The 22,528-nt window shown below is 40.2% G+C and overlaps 2 protein-coding genes across 2 annotated transcripts in view; both read left to right on the forward strand.

Annotated features, from left to right (window-relative positions):
- Window positions 1-3,926: 3,926 nt before the first annotated feature.
- rad21a (RAD21 cohesin complex component a) lies at window positions 3,927-11,927 on the forward strand. Its single transcript, XM_058376907.1, has 14 exons — window positions 3,927-4,083; window positions 4,958-5,142; window positions 5,749-5,878; window positions 5,988-6,087; window positions 6,778-6,884; window positions 7,117-7,317; window positions 7,416-7,541; window positions 7,664-7,795; window positions 7,963-8,186; window positions 9,130-9,283; window positions 10,036-10,181; window positions 10,267-10,449; window positions 10,541-10,624; window positions 11,269-11,927. Exons 2-14 carry the CDS (start codon window positions 4,999-5,001, stop codon window positions 11,458-11,460), a joined length of 1,923 nt encoding a protein of 640 aa, XP_058232890.1. The 5' UTR covers window positions 3,927-4,083; window positions 4,958-4,998; the 3' UTR covers window positions 11,461-11,927.
- Window positions 11,928-12,668: 741 nt separating this feature from the next.
- eif3ha (eukaryotic translation initiation factor 3, subunit H, a) overlaps window positions 12,669-22,528 on the forward strand; it is a 31,763-nt gene continuing 21,903 nt past the window's right edge. The window contains exons 1-2 of the mRNA XM_058377082.1: window positions 12,669-12,764; window positions 18,030-18,186. Of these exons, the coding sequence (XP_058233065.1) occupies window positions 12,684-12,764; window positions 18,030-18,186 (238 nt within the window). The 5' untranslated portion in view covers window positions 12,669-12,683. The remainder of the gene's footprint in view (window positions 12,765-18,029; window positions 18,187-22,528) is intronic.

Raw genomic sequence — 22,528 nt, forward strand, 5'->3', positions numbered from 1 at the left:
CAGCGTGATTTATGGAGCTGTGATCAAAGCTTCGTGTTGGGATGCGAAGAGCGAAAAACGATCCAAGATTATCACTCAGCCTCCAAGACGTTCCCATACACTCCACTCCGGTCTTTATTAATTGATTTGTAGAACTGGAAGCCCGAGCCTATTCTTCCTCTCGGACATTTTTCAGAGACTGCAGTCTTTAGTTGGAAATTTGAGATGGATTGAGCTGACAAAGAGATTTGTATAACATTTCCTAAGAATCTCACCTTCATAAATCATCATAAGCGTGCTGAGAATTCTTTGTCATATGATAACAGGGTTTAAGACGCACCGTATAAACACGCGAAAAGAAAGAATACATTTAAATAAATTCTCTCTTCTGATTGGTCGCAGGCTGCTTAGGCTCGAACGTGTTAGAACGCTCCTTAGAAATGCATGGAATTGTTGATATGGGGAATTTTTCTCCTCATGAAGCCTTTTTTCTTCGCATTTTTGGACGTCAGCACTTTGTAACAGAGGTTAAGCTTTCTCAGTAACATACCAAGTATGCAGTTGTATCTCATTAATGTCAAACTAGAAAGACAAAACAGGCTAGCAAGGCAACAGCCATTTCTAGTGGTAAAAAATGTTGATAACTTTTTTCAAATTTTCAATCTTAAATGTTAGTCTAAATGGACAAAAAGTACTCCTTTACATTTATTCTTTTTAACCTTGCTAGTGAAAGCAATAAAACACTATGATATATTTTTTAAAATAATCCTCTGGAGAAGTAACAGAAACTCTGCTTTATTCTTGTTAATTATTTTCCACGATATGCCCTGTCATGTTTTATTTTTTTAACTTATGAAATGCTTATAAAAATGTAATTGCTACTGAATTACCAAGATTTATAGCTGCAGTGAGAATAATAAAGTAATACGGCTCCGTAACCTGTAACCTCCTCCAGAATGACGTTGGATTACGTGCTTATGAAATGCCTTTTTAAAGTTTGCGCACCAATCTTGAATCGGCTTTTGTGTTTTTGTCATCTCAACACGAAGCTTTAATCACAGCTCCATAAATCATGCTGGGATCTTGTGGTTAGATTTCACAGTTTCCCAGAATGAATCATGGCGCAAATTGGCATGGCTTTTGAGTTTTCTTGGGTCTTCAGGAGAGTTTATTTGTCTCGGAGTATTTATTTTTTCAGTAAATCCTAGATGAAAGCTAAGCGCTGATGAGTAGCTTTAAACAAATGAGACAATGAGATCGAGTCGAGGCACAGAGTTTTAATGGGAGTACTGTTTATGTTTATGAATATGGGTTATTTTTTAACAAAACTAGAAGTCAGGACATCTTTTTTGTTTTCACTATGGTTTCATTTGAAAGGTTCCTTTGTTTAAATATGTCAAGATCCATTTTTCTTTACAGTAGGTCGAATGTATTTCTGTGTAAATTATCCTAAGATAATTGGTTTTGGGTTCTATTCATCTATTGGTATTGATTTAATAGGTCCTTTTAATTTAAATACACAGGATATAATCAGATAATTGGCAAATCGCCGTGGTATAAAAGGAATAATTATAATTTGCGCTCAGGAAGATAATCAGCTTCAGGGTGGTAACATTAATTCATATGATAAGATGAGAGATAACATCAACCTGTCACTGATTATTGAACTCAAAACAGCACACCTCCAAGTGTTTATTCCTTACTATAAGTGAATAATGTTAAAATAAACATGGATACAATTGAGTGAACTGGTAGCCTTAACCACTATGCTGTAATAACAGGACTGTTGCATTCTATGAATAAAACCTGAACCGAGAATAGCTGAGATGCTTGATCCAAATTTTGAAAAACAATCCATGCGTTACCATCCATCCATCCATTTTCTATACCCGTTTTATTTATAATTAGGGTCAAGGGGATCTGCTGGAGCCTATCCCAGCACACATTGGGCGAAAGGCAGGGGTACACCCTGGACAGGTCACCAGTCCATCACAGTCCATGCTTTACCATATCTACCAAACTTCATGAAAAAAGATTGATAACAATATGGCTTTAAAGACATGCACATTTATTAGCAGTCGATTGTTCCTCTGGCAATCGTCTCTGACAGGCAGTGCATGTAAATTCATGATAGATCATGGTTTTGAGTTCATCAAAAGTCAAAATGAAGCAATAACCTTGTTAAGAAACTGTAATATGATGCAAGCAAAAACATTTCCAGTTTCTAGGTTCCACAAAGAAGATGGGATCTAATGAGGAACCCAATTCTGGTTGTGTATGTCCAGAATCCATTACAGTTTGGTGAATTTCCCCTGATGAATCAGGTATGTTAGAGCTGAAAATCTCCAAGCTGCACTGATCAGATTTAAGCTCCACTCTAGAGTTGTGCATTTTTTTTATTTATTTTTTTTTTTATTAAATCCCACGTCCGCCTGCTCCTGCAGCTATTTCTGTTTCACCAGCCCACAGTATTTTCTAATGGACTCAGTTGGTGCAGTTACCCGAAAATCTAACCAAATATATCGTTTTAGGATTATTAAATGTCTTATTAAAATCAAAAAACAAACAAACAAACCCAACCTCGACACTATAAGAAGACTCATGCTATAGCATAAGTGACCAAAACGATCTTAAATTCATGCCAAGTTCTATCTGTTTTCTTTATTATTAACTTTTAGAAAGAGAAAAAAGAGTGGCTGGTGAGTGTATATGGCCCGAAAGTATCTAGACATCTGCCCAGACCCATATGTGCTTTTCGAACATCACATTCCAGATTTGTTCCCCCCTTTTTACTATAATAAGCTCCACTTTTCTGTGAAAGCTTTCCATTAGAAGTTGGAGAGTGGCTGTGGGAATTTGTGTTCATTCAGCTTATAAGAGCATTAGTGAGGTCAGGTACCGATACAGGACGAGGAGGCCTGGCATCCAGCCAATGTTCCTATTCATCCCAAAGGTGTTCAGTGGGGTTGAGGTCAGGGTTGTGTGTGGAACACTTGAGTTCTTTATCTCCAACCTTGAAAACCATGTTTTTATGGATTTCACTTTGTGTACAGGGACATGACACCAATTTTCCCCTTGGGGATCAATAAAGTACTCTGTAGTCTACTGTCATGTTGGAACAGGTTTTTTGGCTCAATCACTTACATTTACATTTGGCAGTCATCAAAATACAAAGCAACCTTATTTATACAACTGAGCAGTTGAGGGTTTGCTCAAAGACCCAGGAGTGGCAGCTTGGCAGTGGTTGGGATGTGAACTCATGAAATCGTATTTCTACACCATACAGAGACGTTCAAAACAACTGTATACTTCTAACAGTTTGGGGAAGAGCCACATTACAGGTGTGACGGTCAGGAATAGAGTATAAGTTATGGAAATTTCACCATGTTGTCACCAGTTTTCCACAGGAACATGGGGTTTATTTTATGTATTGTGGATGTTCCACGACATTAAATATAACTATAAACGGTTAATACGTACAAACGTATAAATGATTACAATGTGCTATTCATTAGGGAAATGGAAAATCGTAATCATTTGAGGTTCAACATCTTGGAACAGGCTTCATTTTACCAACACCACTGTTGTTTATGATCAATTTAGTTAAGCCAGAAAATAATAGTATAAACATCATTAATGCTTAAACTAGACGTATGTACTTTTTAATACTGAAGGAATACGTGAGAAAGACACAAAAAGAGGGTGAGTTTTTGGTGGGGATAATTTGTAAGACAACACTGCCATCTTCCCTCTACAGCTCTCTGGCGTTTGTTACAAAAATGGCCGCCTGTGAAAATACATAAAATCCACGAAGGGCGGGATAACTGTCAATCATCCGAGGAAGCAGCCAATCATCACACGGCCAGACCGGCGCGTGCTGTCAGTCAGGGCGCTTAGCCCCGCCCACGGGCGAATTTTGACCGTAAACATCCCGCTGATTTTGAAAGCGTCGCTGAAGCGGGAGGAAGAAAAGCGGGCGCCATTTTGGTTCGATTCAATGAGAGGGACGAGGAAGGAGGGAAACAAGTTATAAACTTCTCTTTGGCCTGGGAAGGGAGAGCTTCTCCCACTCCGGGACTAAAACGGGAAAAATACTGTTGGATGGTGAGTTTGTGTGTGTGCGCGCGCGCGAATTTGCAAATAAATTGTAAAAAAAAAAAAAAAGTATGTTGGCGTTTTAGCCATTTTTTTGCAACCACTTGCTAGCTTGCACAGTTGCAGGCTAACACCTTCGCTAGTTAGCATGTTTAGCGGCTAACATACGATTATTTAAATTCCTAATCTAGCTCGGTCTTTTATTGCCCCGAACCAGCATATATCATATCTACACCACGTGTGTCGAACCTTTCTAATCAATTCGTGCACATTTGTAAATATACGGTGCTAACGAAATGTTATTTGGATGCTAACTTAGCTTAGCTCGTATGCTAACCTGTCGACTAGTTTAACCTAGTTTTCCGACTGGAGGCTGTTTTTGTTGATTAGCTGTTTTTGCTAGCTATTCGAAACGCTAGCTTGTTTTTTTTTCGCTTGCAGTTTAATGGAGTTTAATTTCCATCTCGTTTAATAATATTTTATTTATTTTAATTTTCTTTTTGTTTAATTCGGTTGCTAGATAATTCGCTTGTCCGGACTTTGCAACTGGTGCTAAGCAAGCTAGGTGAGCTAACGTTATAAAGGTTCGATTTCTACACATTTAATCAAATCTTCTGTTTATTAGCTCAGCGTATGCACTTTCTCACTCACCTAGTGATTTATTTTTATTTATTTATTTATTCCTAAACTGCATATTTACTTGAATGTGTGTGTGATTGCAACAAATTATTCATTAGTAATTAATGTGTCTATTTTTGAGCTCTAATAATACATCTTTCTTTCTCTGTAATGTTAAGTAAATAATATCTGTATAGAAAGTCACGTGGTTTTGATGATCTGATGAGTTGATTTGTTTGTTGTTATTGTGTTCTTCTGCACCTAGGTGTAGCTGACCCTTACACATTTTGAGCAAACCCAGGGGCAATGTTTTACGCCCACTTCGTCCTCAGCAAAAGAGGGCCGCTGGCCAAGATCTGGCTGGCGGCCCATTGGGACAAGAAACTGACCAAAGCCCACGTCTTTGAGTGCAACCTGGAGAGCAGCGTGGAGAGCATCATCTCACCCAAGGTGAGCGAGTTTAAATGCATATATTTGGACACTTGCGTATTGCAACGGATTCAGTACATACGTTCAGTTGTGACTCAAAAATACAGCAAATATTTGTCTTCTGCGTTCTACCTATAATAATACTCATAGGATTTTCTGTTCATTAAACGATCTAGAGAACGTTAGACACTCGTATAGTTCTATAAACGAAAGGTTTAAAATGTCATTATGCTGTTTTATGTTTAAATGAATGTGACAAATGATTGTTTTTGCTGTATGTCAAATAATGGGCTGTTTAACTCCTTATTCAAAAATATAATAAAACTCAAACTGGTATAAAATTTGCGGTTCCCTCATTTGCAGAGGTTTTCTTTGGAATGATAACCTAATCCCGGATATCACAGTTTCACAGAATAAAGTAAAAGGAGAACATTGATATTTGTTGTTCTTTTTAGAGACATTTCTGAGAAAACATTACCGATATTGTTTTCTTTCATGCTTTGTTTATGCTCATCTGCTGCTTTTAAAGTCATAGAATGTGGCATGTAATTATGGCATGATATCATGAAGGAACAACCACACCGTTGTTTAGCAATAGAGAATAGAGATTGTCCTTTTTTTTGGCAGGTGAAAATGGCTCTGCGTACATCTGGTCACCTGCTCCTGGGGGTGGTGAGGATCTACCACAGGAAGGCCAAGTATCTCCTTGCTGACTGTAACGAGGCGTTTATAAAGATCAAAATGGCTTTCCGGCCAGGTAACCGCGAGCTCACACTTGCAGCATTCAAATTTTGTGCTTGTTGTAATCTAAATTTAAATGTACGTGCCTTGCTCAAAAAGCTTGCATTTTTAATTCTGCACCTCAGGCGTCGTGGATCTGCCTGAAGATAATCGCGAGGCCGCTTACAACGCCATCACCCTGCCCGAGGAATTTCACGACTTTGATCAGCCGCTCCCGGATCTCGAGTGAGTTTGGGTTTTAACTCTAGGTTGCTTTGGCAGATTAAGGTCAGACAAGGTTGGGTGTAAAGTAAAACAGAAGACTACAAAACGGGAATTTGCCTCGGGTTAGCAGTTTATTTAGATTTTATCTGGGATTGAGGTCTTCAGTCTTTGCTGAAAACTGACTGCTTGAAAACCAAGCTCAGTAAACTTTGATTTTAAATGAAAAGGAAAAAGCTAAAACCTGTTTTGGTTCGATAACAGAGAAGACTAAAGATCCTCAGAGTGAACTTTCACCCCAGAAACCTGGTTAGGACAAGCCAACAGAAAACAAGAGTCAGGAACAAAATGCAGTTTGAAAAAAGGTCAATAAATACATTTAGTCTATATGCTATATGTTGAGTTGTAAATGGGTTTAGATGATGGATTTCTTCCTGATACTAATATGTGCAGACTGATGGTAGTAATCATACTGATTGCACATTAATATTAATATGCAAAAAAAAATCTCGAAGGTAGTGAATTAGCAGGCAAGTTACCCATTAAATGGATGAATAATTGAGAGTGGAATATTTTAAATCTGGTTGACTTTAATGTCGTAACACTCACTAACCGGGAGGCGAGTTCATGTTTCTGTTTATATTTACGATGTATGTTTTTAATGAATGGAGGAGTTTGGCTGCTTAAATTAACCCCCGCTTTCTTCGTCTCCAGCGATATAGATGTAGCACAGCAGTTCACTCTGAACCAGAGCCGAGTGGAGGAGATCACCATGAGGGAGGAGGTGGGGAACATAAGCCTCATGAATGACGACCACTTTGGTAAGAATGAATTTAAACAAAGACTCATCACCTGGTGTACTTTTTACAGTAAATAATAAATGTAGCCTTACTAAGGCACTTTGGGCATTGTCGTTCTTGAGATAGTATGTTATATATTTATATTCTTGGCAGCTGTAAAAGTTAGTGTTTGGTGATTTGTTTGTTTTTTGCCTGTCCTTCATTAACCTGTTTTTTTTTTTCTTTTCTTTTTTTTTTTTCTTATAAATGACAGGCGATTTTGGCATCGAAGACCGGGAGATTCTCAGAGAAGAGGCTGCCTTTGAGGACACAGCCTTTATGCATGGTTCCTCTGCCTCCAACCTCCTGTTGGAGGCGGAGCCTGGTCCCGCCCACCTTCCCGACAAGTCGACCAACCTCGACTACGACGACTTTGGAGATAAAAACCTGGAGAACAGCGACGGTGGGATACTCGGTAATGACGCAGTAGATAACATATTAATGATTTTAAACACTGTAAGGTATGTTTATTTTGTTTACTTAAGTACTTGCTTTATTTTCAAACTTTTTAAGTGGATAAGCTCTTGAGTGGCGATGGCGGCGGGGGAATTTTCGACGATCCTCCGGCCATCACGGACAGCGTCATGATGCCTCCAGGTCACGGAGACGACGATGACGACGACTATGACCACCTTTCACGTAAGCGCTAATCCGTATGCAGGATGCATGTAAGGCAGTATAGTGTCGAGGATGAGTATAGCACGAGGATACTTGGCGTCCTATTCAGTCATGCATCTATCTGATCCTAATATTTCCATCAGCGGCCGGAGCTCCGGACAGCCCTGATTCAGGTCCGGTTGAGGCTCTACCCAACACTACAGACCAGACGGAGCAGACCACGCTGGTGCCCAACGAGGAGGAAGCTTTTGCTCTCGAGCCCATCGACATCACCGGTAAAGATACAAACAAAACAGAAGCAGTATTTGCCTTGTGTATGCAGTGTCTGCTACATGGAAGTGTGGTCTGTATACACTGAAGAATTTCTTGATATTTTTGTAGCATACTTAGTAACCACCTTTTTGAAGGATGGTGTATAAATGACGAGCGGCGTATGTTTTAGTGAAAGAAACAAAGGCGAAGAGAAAGAGGAAGCTGATCGTGGACAGCCTGAAAGAGCTCGACAGCAAGACCATTCGTGCCCAGCTAAGCGATTACTCCGACATTGTGACTACACTGGATCTGGCCCCACCCACCAAGAAGCTGATGATGTGGAAGGAGACTGGAGGTGTAGAGAAGCTCTTCTCTCTGCCTGCCCAGCCTCTCTGGAACAGCAGACTGCTCAAGGTATGACTTTGTTATTGAGATTCGCACATCTGTCACTGTGAATCTCGGTTTTGCTTTGTTTCTCATGGCAAGTTGATCTAATTTAGTAAAACTGAATAAGGCATGCACTGTGTCATTTTCTCACGGCTTCATTATCATTAAATAGTTTTGCAGAAGTATTGGCCATCTGGAGTTGCTTTCCTCTTTCACGTCAGCACACTGGGGATCAGTATTTAGGGAATAACCCTTATCGACTTAACAGTACACCTGCCTGTGCTTTTAATTCATGTTAGAAGAAAAGTTTAAATCAGTATAATCTTTCCCAGACAAGTCCACATCAATTTCATTGCTTTTTCATACCTACCCTTTGATGGTGTTTAGGACCGAAAGATCGTGGCTTTTTGACATTTGTTTCAGCTGGAAGGCTTTCTGAGTATACAGAGCTTGTGAGCATAATCCTAATGCAAGAGGGTGCAAGTCTTTAATTACAGTGTTGTGAAGCGTGAAAAGTCTAAATGCCACATGCTGTCCATACCCTGTTACGTTTTCATTTTCCTGCAAGTTTATTTAGTGACTTCGTTTTTGGGATCCAATTTGCTCTTATTCCTTCAACAGGAATACTTGTTGTCTAGTTGAATACTTGTTGTCTAGTTATCACCCAGTCATCAGATTATTATTGCATTTAGATCCTTGTACAAGATGACTATTGGCAATTCTAGTAGTGTAAAACAGCAGGCTTTAATAGCTTATATTTAGCTGTTAACTACTTTGAAAATAATCCTAATTAAGATCAAGTGTTTGGTCTAGCTCCAGTTGTTGGATTGTGCACTCCAAATCATATCGTAATATTTTTTTTTTTTTTTTAGACACCCCAGGGGCTTAAATTCAGACGTATCAAGTGCGAGTGCTGCATTAGAGGTAAAACAGTGGGGCATGTTGCTCACTAGCTCTGTGTTTTTTGTAGATGTTCACACGCTGCCTGACTCCACTGGTACCAGACGAGCTGAGGAAGAGGAGGAAGGGCGGTGAGGCTGACAGCCTGGAGGAGTTCCTGAAGGAGCTGGAGAACCCTGAGGTTCCCCGTGAGGAACAGCTGGGCCACAGGGCTGACATCATCGGTAAGGAGCTTGCTGAAAACAGAAGCTTTTAAAAGTATTTCCAGATACTTGATTTGGTATTGTGCTGTTTGTGCTGTATGGCAACAGATACTATATGTGAAATCTTAGAACATTTCCTCTAGTGCTTTGTTCAATCATTTGCAGACAGGTGAAGCAGGTAAAAAAAAATAATTTTGCTCAAAGGTGGCTACTACATGTAAATGTCAGGCTTTCACAGCAGAGGTTGTCTTTGCCTTCAGGCTTTTGTTCTGCATTTCCTTGTAAACATGGATTAGCTCTCTAACCGTGGCAGAATCCTGTCATGTTAATCTTAATTTCTGACATTACCAAAAGGATTTATTTGGCTCCTAGGTATATGTAGATTTTCAACCATCTGTATGTTTTCAGCTTTTGTTTTTGCAAGCAAATCCTTTTTTTCAGCATTCTGGCAACACATGAAGGATGAAAAATGACTAAATAAAAATCTCAGTGAGGTTCCAAGATCCCTCCTCCATTTTAATGCAATTGTAACTGAAATTGTACAGGATGTGGTGCTACATCTAACACTTCAGCTTTAATTGAATGTGCATTTGAATTCAGGTAAATGTTTTTCCTTAGACGATGCAAGGTGGTCAGATTTTATGATGGCACATCAAAAGCAGCAGCATCTTTGTCTCAGGACCATTTTTGGGTCACCTTTACTTAAATTTATTCTGCTAAGCTCTTCATCTGTGTTTGAGTAAATAATTTGAGTGTTTTTCTGTCCTTTGTAGATCAAACCATCGTGGAGGAACCCAGCATGCTGCAGACCTCATCTGTGGAGGGCAGCAGAACCACACTGGATGAGACCCTGATGCCTCCTCCTTCACGGCAACGTGGAGTCAAACGCAAGTCCCAGGATCCTGAAGCCGCTCTGCCTGTGAGTCTCGAGCTTGGCTTATCTTTCAATAATCTCTCACAGTTTTGCTCCATGAACAAGAATTGAAAGTACGTTTCTGTTTCAGACAATGAGCATTTTGGATCATTCTGTGCCTCCGCCTATGGAGCCGTCAGTGTTGTCCCAGCAGCTGGACATGCCACAGGTCGACCTTCCCCCAGAGGACAGCAACAACTTGTCGCGAATCGTACCAGAGCTCGACCTGCTGGGAGAGAAGAGCAAGGACAAGGACGACAGCGAAGAGGAGGAGGTGAGCACTTGGGCATTTGTTATATAGACTATTGGCTCATTTAGTACAAATGTTGGTTGAAGTAATAACTGTTATGGTTTAATTCATGAAGGAGGCCGAAGGACAAGGTGGAGACCAAGACCAAGAAGAGAGACGGTGGAACAAGAGAACTCAGCAGATGCTGCATGGACTTCAGGTATAGATCTTTGATCATCTCAGAGTTACACTGAAAATTGTGAATTGAGAGATAAGGAAGAGTTCATCCAATTCTGGTCATGACTTGCATCGTAAAAAGGATGATGAATTTTATTTCATTGACAGAATATTTTATTTAGTCTTTTTTTTTTTTTTTTATTAGCAGCCAATTATTTGTTTAGGGTTGAGCACTGCTCTCTCTCTCGTATATTGAAATTATCAGTAGGGACATTTGTTTGGAGGAATTTAAAAAAATGAATAAAGAATGTTTAACGTTTCTAGGATTTTGCTTGTGCATGAATTCCTGACACTGGATCACCATTTTAAAATATATTTGCATTTTAATGAAATCGAAAAGCTTGGATCTGTTTTGTTGTTTAAAATTTAGTCTCTTTCAAGACCTCTAGAGAGCAATAAATGTTTATTAAAGATATTTTTAATAATTCTATATTAGATTTTGTGACTTTGTGTTTGTGAATGTGCCTCAGCAGAGGGGAATAATGTGTAAATCTGCCCTTCGGCCCGTTAGCAATGTGCTCGTGAGATTATTGGACGTCTTACTCATATTTAGCTGCAGAATTTTTCAGCCGATTCTCCTTCGTTCGAGTGTCTTGAAGTCTGATTGGATGTCCTTGTGTTTTTCAGCGTGTCGTGGCTAAGACTGGAGCACAGTCCATCAGCCTGCTGGAGCTTTGCAGAAACAACAACAAGAAACAAGCCGCCGCCAAGTTCTACAGCTTCCTTGTCCTGAAGAAACAGCAAGCGGTGGACCTGTCCCAATCCGAGCCTTACAGCGACATCATCGCCACGCCAGGGCCACGATTCCACATTGTATAGACGCATGTTCTTATGTTTTTAGCTTGTATTTAACACTTTTTACTGTTTCACAGTCTTTTGTACCTATATCTCGGGCTTGTTTTGGACCAATTTTGTATTATTTGTGTTTCTTTTTTTTTTGCATCAGGAGCATTTGATTGATCATGTTGAGATTCTACTCCATGCACACTTTGCATGTCCAGTCCCTTTTATACTCCTGTAACCTCAGTACCAGACTTGTGCATCCTCATTTTTTTTTTCTTTTCTTTTCTTTTTCAGAAATTGTTTTATCGTTATGGTTTTACCCAACTAGATTTTACATCAAGATACTTCGTAGAATAGCTGTATACATTTTTACCTTTTCGGTAATATCACATTTGAGAGACAAAGGTTTATTTTTGGATGTCTGGTGTATTTGTTGAATAATGCAAAAGCTCAGCATTTTGTATCTCTTTTAATGATGGTTATTAAAGGTTTATTAAAACAGATTTTGTTGCTAATTATTTTTTTATGTCTTTCAAATCCACACCAAGCGGCTTCGAACAGCGCAGTGGATTTTTGTGCAAGGGGGCATTGTCGTGATGGAGCTTTGTGGCAACAGTTTGGTTAAGAACCACATAGGAGGGGTATGATGGTCAGGTGTCCAAATACTTTCGGGAAATGAGGTCTAATTCTAGAAACATGACCATCGGGTGGTTTTTCTTTTTAAAGTGCTTTCTTGTTTAAATTGACTCGTGGCTGAATAGATGCAATTAATTAACAATTTAAAAAAATCAATTAATAGTGTTATTGTATTTTAATTGAAGACAAAAGAAAAAAAAACAATTTGAATGCACTGTTTAAGGTTCTGTATCTTGTCCTTAATTTAGTGCAGCTAGGAAAAGTACTGTTTATAAACTTTTAATCACTCAAAAGAAAATAAAATGGCTTTTTAAATTTTTATTTATTAGGTTTTTTTTTAAAGAATGTAATCTTTAAATCTAAATAACGTGAGAGAGAAGCTTTAGTAAATTTTTTTTTTATTTATTTGTTTATTTTAAACGGCAAGATTCTTTCACGAACTGAACATAATAAATAAAAATAAATAAATAAATAAATAAATAAATAAATAAATGTGATGCTACGAACAATCCATACTATTTGTTTATTTTGATTTATTTTAAAATGATAATGATTTTTAAAAATTTATAATCGCGCCGATAGCGGAAGTGCAGCCCTTGTTCATTTCCTGTCCATGTGCAACAATGGCGACGCGCAAGGAATCATCCGCTGGAGCGCCTTCGTCACTCGATTCCCAAGTGAAACGCGTTCAGATCGACGGACTGGTCAGTGGGGTCATTATTTATATGTTTTAAACAATCACATGCTTCGTCCTGAGACCTCCGGGTGGACTCTGTTACATGATATTGATGACAGAATCTAACACGAGAGAAGCTAAGCTAGCTCCAGTGGCTCCATGGGAACCGGCAGAAGACATGCAGAAGATGATAACAGGGCAGCTTTAGAGAGATATTTTTTAAAAGTTTACTGTTTAAAATGAATGAAAATAAACTTTAGATTTTTCAGAGATTATTTGTAGTGATAGGAATACATATACGCAAGTATATGAGCAACAACAATATTAATAATCAATAATAATAAGAAGGATAATAAATGAATAAATAAATATGAATGCGAAAAATAATTCTGGAAATATTTACATATTAATTTTATACATCCTGGAAAAAAACAAATGTATTTTTCTGACTCATAATGTACTAGTTTTGCGTTCGTCCAATCAAACGCTCTCTAGAATCGCTACGTCCCGCCCCCTGTGGGCGCGTCTTGCTCTACAGTAGTAGCTCAGGTTGTGGATCTGTATTTGGCTTTGCATCTGTTTATCTGGAGTTTATTTATTTAGAGTTATGCGTCAGGCCCAGTGAAATTCGAATCACGTATATCACTATTAATGTGCTAATTCTAATGTAGATATAGATAGATACGACTTTACTGTCATTGCAAAGTACAGGTACATAGCAACGGAATGCTGTTTAGCATCTACCGGACGTGCAAATGAACAAGTGCAGATAAATATGAAAGTATATGTATAAATAAGGCTATGTCAGTATGTGCAAGTTGCTTTTACAGCAGATAAAGTGTTATGTGTAATTATATATTGTGCAGAAATGTGTGCATTATGTACAGTGTATGTACAGCAGTAACAGAGGTAATATACAGTGTATATACAGATAGTAGGTAGTTTATGTAAATACATATATATATATATATATATATATATATATATATATATATATATATATATATGGAGGTACATTATAATTATATTACACAGAGAAAATATTATCATTATATTATAGCAGAATGTACAGAGTGGAGCAGAACTGCAAGTGTAGTGAGACGTGTGTCCTAGTGTAGAGTTCAATAGATTTATGGTTGTAGGAAAAAAAAACTGCTGGTTCTGGTGGGGATGAACCTGTATCTCCTCCTGGATGGAAGGGGGATGAACAGTTTATGACTCGGGTAGGAGGATGATTTTGTGTGCTCTGCGAAGACATCTACTGTGGTGAAGAGACTCGATGGCAGGTAGTTGGGTGCCGATGATGCGTTGGGCGGTTTTCACCACCCTTTGCAGTGATTTCTTTCCACACACTGTGGCGCTGCCATACCACACTGTGATGGAGCTCGTCAAGATGCTCTTAATAATGCAGCGGTGAAAGTTGGTCGGGTTCTTGGGGGATAGGCGAACTTTTTTTCGTCTTCTTAGGAAGTGAAGATGCTGTTGCGCCTTCCGAACCAGAGCTGAGGTGTTCAGATGCCAGGACAGATCCTCAGAGATGTAGACACCCAGGAACTTAAAGCTGGAGACACACTCTGCTTCAGATAGGGGAATGTCTGCTGCTGTCATATTTTCTATAGTAACAGCTTATACAGCAAATCCTCCATGTATTACCATGTGCACATTGCTGGCATTTGGCAGACCCCCCTAACCAGAGTTACTTACAGTTTGTCTCATTTTATACAACTGAGCAATTTAGAGGGTTAAAGGCTTTGCACAGGGGACCTGGGATTCCAACTTACAACCTTCTGATCAGTAGTCCAGCATCTTAACCACTAAGCCACCACCTCCCCATAACTGCCATCTCGAGAGATCTGATTACAAGCGAACCACCCGAGTCAAATCAAGAAGTTTTTTTACACTTAGATGTTTACACATGGTATTTTGAACATGTCTCCAGTGGTCACTTGCGATCGGATTTCATACACTGGTTTTCATGTATCAGACTTTTCTCTCAGTTTTTATCTGAGGTACCTTTTTGAACTGTTTCAGTCGCTGTTTTGCTTAAAACATGAGTTAAGATGACAAAGGAAGTTGCTTTTATTTCTGCTTTTATGGCCACAAAAAGGAATTAGCACAATCTTTTAGCCACGGCAAAAATTGTTGTCCAAGTTGCTGGGGCAATGGTGGTTCAAGTGGTTAAGACTCTGGTTTGATGATTGGAGGATTGGGGTTTAAGCCCCAGCACTGCCAAGCTCCACTGCTGGGCAATTGAGCAAGGCCCTTAACCCTCTCTGCTCTAGGGGTGCCCCTGGGCTTTGACCATAACTTAACTGGGATATGTGAAAGAAAATACGTCCACCGTGCTGTAATGTATGTGTGGCAATAATAAAGGCTTCTTGCCTTCAGTTCTTCTTTAAAGGCTGTTTGCAACAGGATGCTTTTGTGGCAGGTGTGAACAAGATGGGAAGGCCCTTTTGGTCCATTACATCTATTATGTTATTTAGTATATTATTTTTTTTAACATAGTTATTGTAGTGTGCCCCAACTGCCCCAATCAGCTGCCAAATTGCTGCTCAGAAGATTGATGATTGCTCCAAGTCGGCACTGTGCATTTTTCCTTATGGCCAACAGGGGGCAGACTTACATTAAAATACACACAGCCACTTTCATCTCAATGCAAATAGAGACGGTAAGCACATTGTAAGCAGAAAAAAAACCATTCGAGGACATTTCTGTCAACATCACACATGTTGTTTCAGATTACAGTCTGTTTGTGTCCCCTAGAAACGGCTCCACATACAGTCCTTCTTGAAATTCGTTTCGTTTTCCCAGTTCCCTTGATGACTAGAACTGTACAGTATGCTGGACGGAAATCTGGTGAATGTGATTAATAAATAATTCATTTTCTCCTTTTTCGATTCTGTGCATTGCACCACTCCATTGCCAAGCTGATATCGTGGCCGTGAATCACATCTTTTTTATTTTTTGCTCAGATGATTGTCAGAGAGCCGCAGGAGGTAAAGAAGGGAAGACTGTTTGAAATAGAGCCAACATGTGCACGGCGTTCACAGGCATCATTAGCCAACATGCGGGACTCTGTGTGTTGTCTCGATTGTCACAGCGCAGGTGGCAGGAAAGACCGGCTGGAAGAGCAAACGTCGTGTGCTTTGCTAAATCTGTTTCCATCAATCAGCAAGAGGATGAGAGCGGAGAAGGGGAGTCGAGGTGGCGTTCGGTCATTAATGCCAAATGCACACTACACGACTTTTCTGTCGCAGACTAATTTGGGAATCTGCGACAAAACCACTTTTCCACCCACCCCACGACAACAGAGCTCTACTTGCCTCCATGGTGACCGCTGTGTCGAGAGTTTTTCTCTGCATTTTTCCCCTCACACATTTGATAGCTCTATAACAAAAATGAACAACAGCCAATGATTGAGAGGAAATCAGATTCATCATCCCTCACGGACAGCAGATTTCTAAATCCAGATTATCATCTGTCTATTTATGTGAGGGTTTGGGGTCAGAATGTAAACTCACTTATCCTGTTTCCGAAAGATTGTTTGGAAAAAAGAAAAAAACAAAACATAACACGATTCCTTTTGGTGCACAATATAAAAATAACATTTTTTGGCCCTTTATCTCCAGTACTCTTTGCAGAACTGACCGTCCTTGCTGACCACAACTTATCATCCAATCCTTCCTCCATGGTTTTGCCGTGTTTCTCTCGTTTCTTTACAGAATAGGTCAGATAGACATGTTTATTTTTTTGTGAGAAAGGAATCAGGCACCCTTTTGAAGGAGGTCTCTTGCAAGCGATAAAAGTTGCGTAAGCAGTATGGAGATTTTGAAGTGGTGTAGTGTCAGCTGTGCTTAAGTATGATCCAAGACTTTTACTTTTGCATGCTCTTTCACCTTTCTGTGTTTTCTCACATTCAAACACTTTACCAAACTGGAAGCATCTAAACTGATCTGACCAGGATGCATGAAGTCCTGTAGATCTGGCCTAGCATACGTAGCTGCTTCATACTCAAGTGCTGTGCTCTGATTGCTGGAACTACCACGCAGTATGGGAGAGTTGGCGGCTTTGGAACCGACACCAGAGAGAGAGAGAGAGAGAGAGAGAGAGAGAGAGAGAGAGAGAGAGAGAGAGGTTAAAACAGGCTGGCAAAACGCATCCTAATTGGACTGATCCTTAGCATGGAGAATGACTTGGATGCAAATGACATGCCATTTCTAATAAGCGGGAAAATTGGCTTTTCTTTACTTTCATATCCTGTTGTTTGTGCATTTCCCAAAAGCCGTTTGAAGATAATATGCTTGTAAATTGGGAACAGATGCATGCACTGGTCAGGCCCTGTGATCTCAGCCTTGGCTTTCGTCTCTATTTTGCAGCATCATCCATTTCATTTTAGAGAAACAGGTGTTTGACTAATGTTGCGAACTCTTTAGGCTAGCCCAACGACCCCTTTTCAGAATTGCCAGCTCTATTCTGAACGGTCTCTGCTCCAAGGGAGTTGACCTTTTGGTTTGTTTTGACCTTAAAGCCCGTTTCGGGATTGCCGAGAGAAAACTGCAGGCTTTCTGAACAATCTTTGATCCCAGGGATTGTGGTAAGCTGCTTTTGTTGTGCGTCATAGGCCTGGCCTACTGTCTATCCTGAAAAGAACTCAGATCTTATAGGGAGGCTGGTCCTCACTCTCAAGTAGTCTCAAGTTTAATAAACCTGTAGGTTTTTGTTCTTTTTTTTACTAATCCGTATGTGGTAGTTAGTTTAAGAGCTAGCTGGCTGGCTTTGACTAACAGTGTAACCAGTTTCACTAATATTGGGTTTATTTTTGTTAGAAAGGTAGTGAGGTAAGCATTAGATAGATATTAGGTGTGTTGAACAAGTTTATATATATATATATATATATATATATATATATATATATATATATATATATATATATACGCCTGATAATCTCTGTCTAAAACAATACTCCTCTGTCAAGGGAAAGTGAACTGCAGCCTTTTAGATTTGATCATTTGTTAAAAGGTCTGAGAACTACAAGATTATGAGCTGGAGGCCTCAGCATCAATTTTCAGAGGGCAGCTCCCCCACCGAGAGGGTAATGATACAGTTCGTATAGTTTTGCTTCTATTAACCTCGTACCCCCTTCTCCTTGGTTCCCATATTAGGATCTCTTGTTCCCTTAAATCCAGATATGTTACCATACTGACCATACATATGTTCTGTACAAATACCTGCATATGCGGACCTTCCAGTGCCCTTCGAATGTCTGAGCGTCTTCGCTGTGTGTCTGCAGGTGGTGCTAAAGATCATAAAGCATTACCAGGAGGAAGGCCAGGGCAGCGAGGTGGTACAGGGTGTCTTGCTGGGACTGGTGGTCGATGACCGACTGGAGATCACCAACTGCTTCCCGTTTCCCCAGCACACAGAGGACGATGCCGACTTTGACGAAGGTAACCCTGGTTTCAGACATTGCTAGGAAATGTGTGGTAAGGTTTGAGTAAAGAAGGGTTGTTTATATCAAAATCAAGTGTACGTTCGAGTGCAACATCTTAAGTGGCCTGAGGGTAAGTACCTGAGATTTTGTCAAGGGTAAGTACCTGAGATTTTGTCAAGGGTAAGTACCTGAGATTTTTGAGAGGATTTGTCAAACTTGAGCTCTGGCTTTGCTCTGCCATCGTTTTATGACAGCATGTGATTCAGGTAAAAGTGATAAGTGTGCTCCAGTCATCATTCAATTGCGGGATAATGTCCAAATCTGCTTCACATTGTCTTCATAATGACACTTCTGTTTCGATTCATTGTCTAAATGTCAAAAATAATTGCCATTTTTACCCTTCATATTACTTGATGAGTGTGTGATTTTTTTCCAACAGGTGTGTATACACCAAATGGGACCCAACACTGAAAGCTGTAGGAATAAAAAGCTGCTGTTTTTACTTCATTATTATGTTTTTTTAGCAGGCTTTACTCGCAAGTAGGCCGCCACTATTCAGTTCCAGCCTTTTGACAGACCAACCCTATAAGGGAGGTCAAGTTCCCATCTCTCCAAGGGCATGAAACAACCTTGTTGATCCAGGCTGCCTGTTAGATCTGGTCTAAATGTACAGCGGTCAGTATCACTAATGAGCAGTAGTCTGGAAGTTGTCAAGAATTGAAAGGCCAAGCTGTAAATGGGTGTCCAGGGACAAATTTTTTAAAGAACCATGACATTATCTCCTGGCTTTAGGAGAAAGTTTAGTGCCTGTTTGTTGTTTGTACCACTAAAACAATATCCCAGGCACGGCTAAAAGCAACAAATCAGCTTTGATTAATATGAAACCAGAAATTATCAGCATTCCTACCGCATACAAATGCAAATGATTCCTGGTAACATTTTGGTTAAGAAGGCAGAGTAAAAACCTCAACCCTAGACTTGATTTTGAACTACAGTCTGCCCCAGCACTATTTTTAGCAGTCCATCACACTTAAAATCAGTCTCACTGGCCGCCTTTTGCTGAGGCAGTCATCTTGGCTCAATGACAGATTTCACAGAAGCTCATAATTTTGTCCCTCTCCCTCCCACCTCCTTTGCTTCTCGTGAGCATGATAGCAGATGTAAAGGCAGTAAGAGGACTTCGTTATTGCTGTGATCATTCTCCCCAGCCTAAGAGAAATGCCTCAGTGCCTGCTGCTGCGGCAGGTTTTCATTCTTTTTAATCCTTCCATGGCACTTACATTCCTGGCCTCGCAGATGGTGGCAGTGTTGCACTTCCGGGTTTCAGCACTGCCATTTGAACGCGGAGCACCAAACCGACGAGCCAGCAAGCAGAGCTCCACCCATTCCAGAGTTTGTGCCTTGTAGAAGCAGTGTGTTAAATGGGCAGCTGGTTGACCAGAATCCGTGTGTACATTAGCCTGATCGGTGAACCTTAACTCAAATCAAAATGTCCACAATCTCCTCCAGCCTTAACTGATTGAGTAAGTTTATTGGTTCCTGATGTGAGTGTGACATGGTTGGGGTGAAAAAGCACTGTGGAATATAAGCTGAAAGAAATCGTGGTTATGGGGCTGGAAGTTTGCTTCCTTTAGTCGCATTCAAGCTGTTTATTACGAGCTTCTAGACAGGACGGAGGTGGCCAGATTTGTATTCCACAGAGACTAGGACTAGAAGAATAGGTGTATTCTATTGACAAGCAGATATTGTCATATCTGCTGTCTATTCTTTTTTTATTTCACACCTATGTTACAGAAAACGCAAGTAAGGGTAGAAGTTCATTTATCTTCTGTAACGGATTTACCCTGGTTTATGTGGCGAAAATGGGGTGCAAGGCATGAATACACACTGGATGAGATGCAATGCCATCACAGGGTACCATTCACACATTTGCCATCTGGAGGCAGTTTCAAATATTCAGTTAATTTTCCTGGAATATTTTTGGGAGATGTGAGGAACCCAGAGAAACTCCACAGAGGCAACAACTCCAGCTCAGGATTGAACCAATCCCTAGATCTAGGGGTCAGCAGGACACCACTGTGCCATCTTCAGGGTTTTTTAAATGCTTTTAATTGCTGGGCTCGAGTATGACCTGGTATGTTGCCTACATTGCCATGAGAGTCACTGCGATTTTGGGAGAAGCAGATTCCTTTCGACTGACCTCTAAACCTCAGATCTCATCTCACACACACACTTCAGGAAATCATATGATATTCGTGGTGGCCGTCTCCAGCTCGAAACTTCATGGGAAATAGGATGTAGGAGCTTTGGCATTGGTTCTGGGCCAATCTTTTCCCTTAACAGCTTGGTTTATTAAAGGTTTTTGATACCTTCCTGGAGTTTGTCCTCTGCAAAATTTTGGCACATTGCTTTATACCCTTTTCCTCCTCACTTAGGTTGTAATTAATTGAGCATCTCTGGACAACTGCACCAATGCCTTCAGAGGGAATGACAAGTGCTTTTCCTTACCGGAAATGAACCGCACTTTTTCACGGGAGAAAGTTTATGACAGACGTTCACGAGCCTCTGCCTTGTAGCGGTAATCAAGTTTGCACTGAGACCATCAAGAAGTTGTAGGACCCAAAAAATCCCAATATGGCTAACATTTAAATAAAATCTAGCCACAGCGAGCAGTGCCAACACGCCTCCACAATCTGCTTGTTGAATTTGTACTACGAGGAAATCGGTGGGCCAGTTTCCAACAACAAAACCTTGCAGTTTCCCCAATACTCTGCGCCAACTCTCAACAGTGAGGGTAGTGGAATCGCAATTATCCATATGTTGTCATCCTGAGTGTGGAACACCTTTAGCAAACAGCGCAATTAAACCAGCAGGATAAATGTCCTCACTTAAGTCCTGTAATAAACCCACTTGGGTATAGTGTAGAATATATTCAGTTTGGATATGACTGCATTTTTTAAAAAATGTAAAAAAAATAAATAAATAAATTGGCTCTTGCTTGTGTTTGCCTTCAAATTAATCTTTTGAACCCATCATAATGGAGATGCTAGCCACTTTTGAGCTTTTATTTTCAAGTACAAACAACTGAAGCTGTCCAGAAACCTCCTTCATTTGTGAACTTATGGACGGCAAACCCTTGTCTAATGCCAGAAAATATATTTATATAAAATTGCCTAGGAGCTGAATGAACCTAAAACAAGAGCTCAAAGGATCGAGTCCTTAAAGATATCTCACTTTCGCAGCACCGTATCCTGCCTTTATCTGTGTGATGGAGGACTTGCAGGACATGCCAAGCTCCAAGAAACCACCCAACACTGTGAAGCCGTTTATCTAGAAATCGACAGCTCTCCCATTCCTGAAGGAGTGCCGATCAGTTTCAAACGTTTCTGACAGATACAGCTGTTTTTCCCCTCCTTGTATTGCAGCCGCATACCAAAGTCAACGGCCTTTTTGTTTCTTGATGCGAGAGGACACACCAGATTTATTGAAGCAAATAAATTTTGTTGTACAGTCACTTTTTTTGAGGACAGGAAACAGGGAAATGCTGTAAACCAGACTATGACTGCCATATAAATCCTCATGAAGATGTATTACGAGAAATAAGTTGGTGCTCATCTCTTTTGTGTGACAGACTGAATTATTCAGTCAGCTTCTATTGACCACAAACCGAGGGCGAAATTGATGTGTATATCCATGTTTTTATATACCTTGTCTCCATGATATGCAGTAGTGCACTCACTGTAGGTTGGTTGGAGGGAAATGAAGCTGAGGCAGCTGATATTCGGAGAGCCGGGCATCATCCAACAGCATTAATTATAACACCAGGAAAAAAAAAAGAAAACATCGAGGTCCTTTTGGGTAGACCGCAGACATTTCGCTGCAGAGTGTGGATGCTTGTTATTCTGATGTTGTGCCACTATAAATCCTGTTGAACTTTGTGTCCGTTGTACTTGGAAATCCTACAGGTCATTAGAGATTCACAGAGATGCTCCGAGTGTGAAATATGAAATCGTCCACCATTTGCAGATCTACTACCATTTGCTGGTAGAATAACCCCCATCCTCGTCCATTCTTCTCTCCCTTGTCTGGCTATTCCTCCCGTCACCTGTTAGGGAAAGGATGAAAATTGGGTAAGGCCTCAAGGGCTGGTATTGTAACCCACACCCGGTATACTCCCTTTTCTCCATCTTTTAAAAAATCTTTGCGAGGCTGGAAATGAACTCTGTCTCAAGTACCGGCTCTTCTTGGTTCCAGACAGCCGAGGAGTGGATAAATTTTCCCTTGCTTATGGCTGCGTAGTAAGCTCTGGGCCCTGCCTCGTTCAGTGTTTCACTAGGCATCGCAGGTTAACGGCAATT

Source organism: Hemibagrus wyckioides, linkage group LG23 (genome assembly GCF_019097595.1).
Source record: "Hemibagrus wyckioides isolate EC202008001 linkage group LG23, SWU_Hwy_1.0, whole genome shotgun sequence".
Classification (NCBI taxonomy): Eukaryota; Metazoa; Chordata; class Actinopteri; order Siluriformes; family Bagridae; genus Hemibagrus; species Hemibagrus wyckioides.

Bases quoted from the DNA above. Each gene is read 5' to 3' on its own strand.
- rad21a (XM_058376907.1), top strand. From the start codon at position 4,999: ATGTTTTACGCCCACTTCGTCCTCAGCAAAAGAGGGCCGCTGGCCAAG. The intron at 7,318-7,415 runs GTAATGACGCAG...AAACTTTTTAAG, and splicing joins CAGCGACGGTGGGATACTCG to TGGATAAGCTCTTGAGTGGC. The intron at 8,187-9,129 runs GTATGACTTTGT...TGTTTTTTGTAG, and splicing joins GGAACAGCAGACTGCTCAAG to ATGTTCACACGCTGCCTGAC.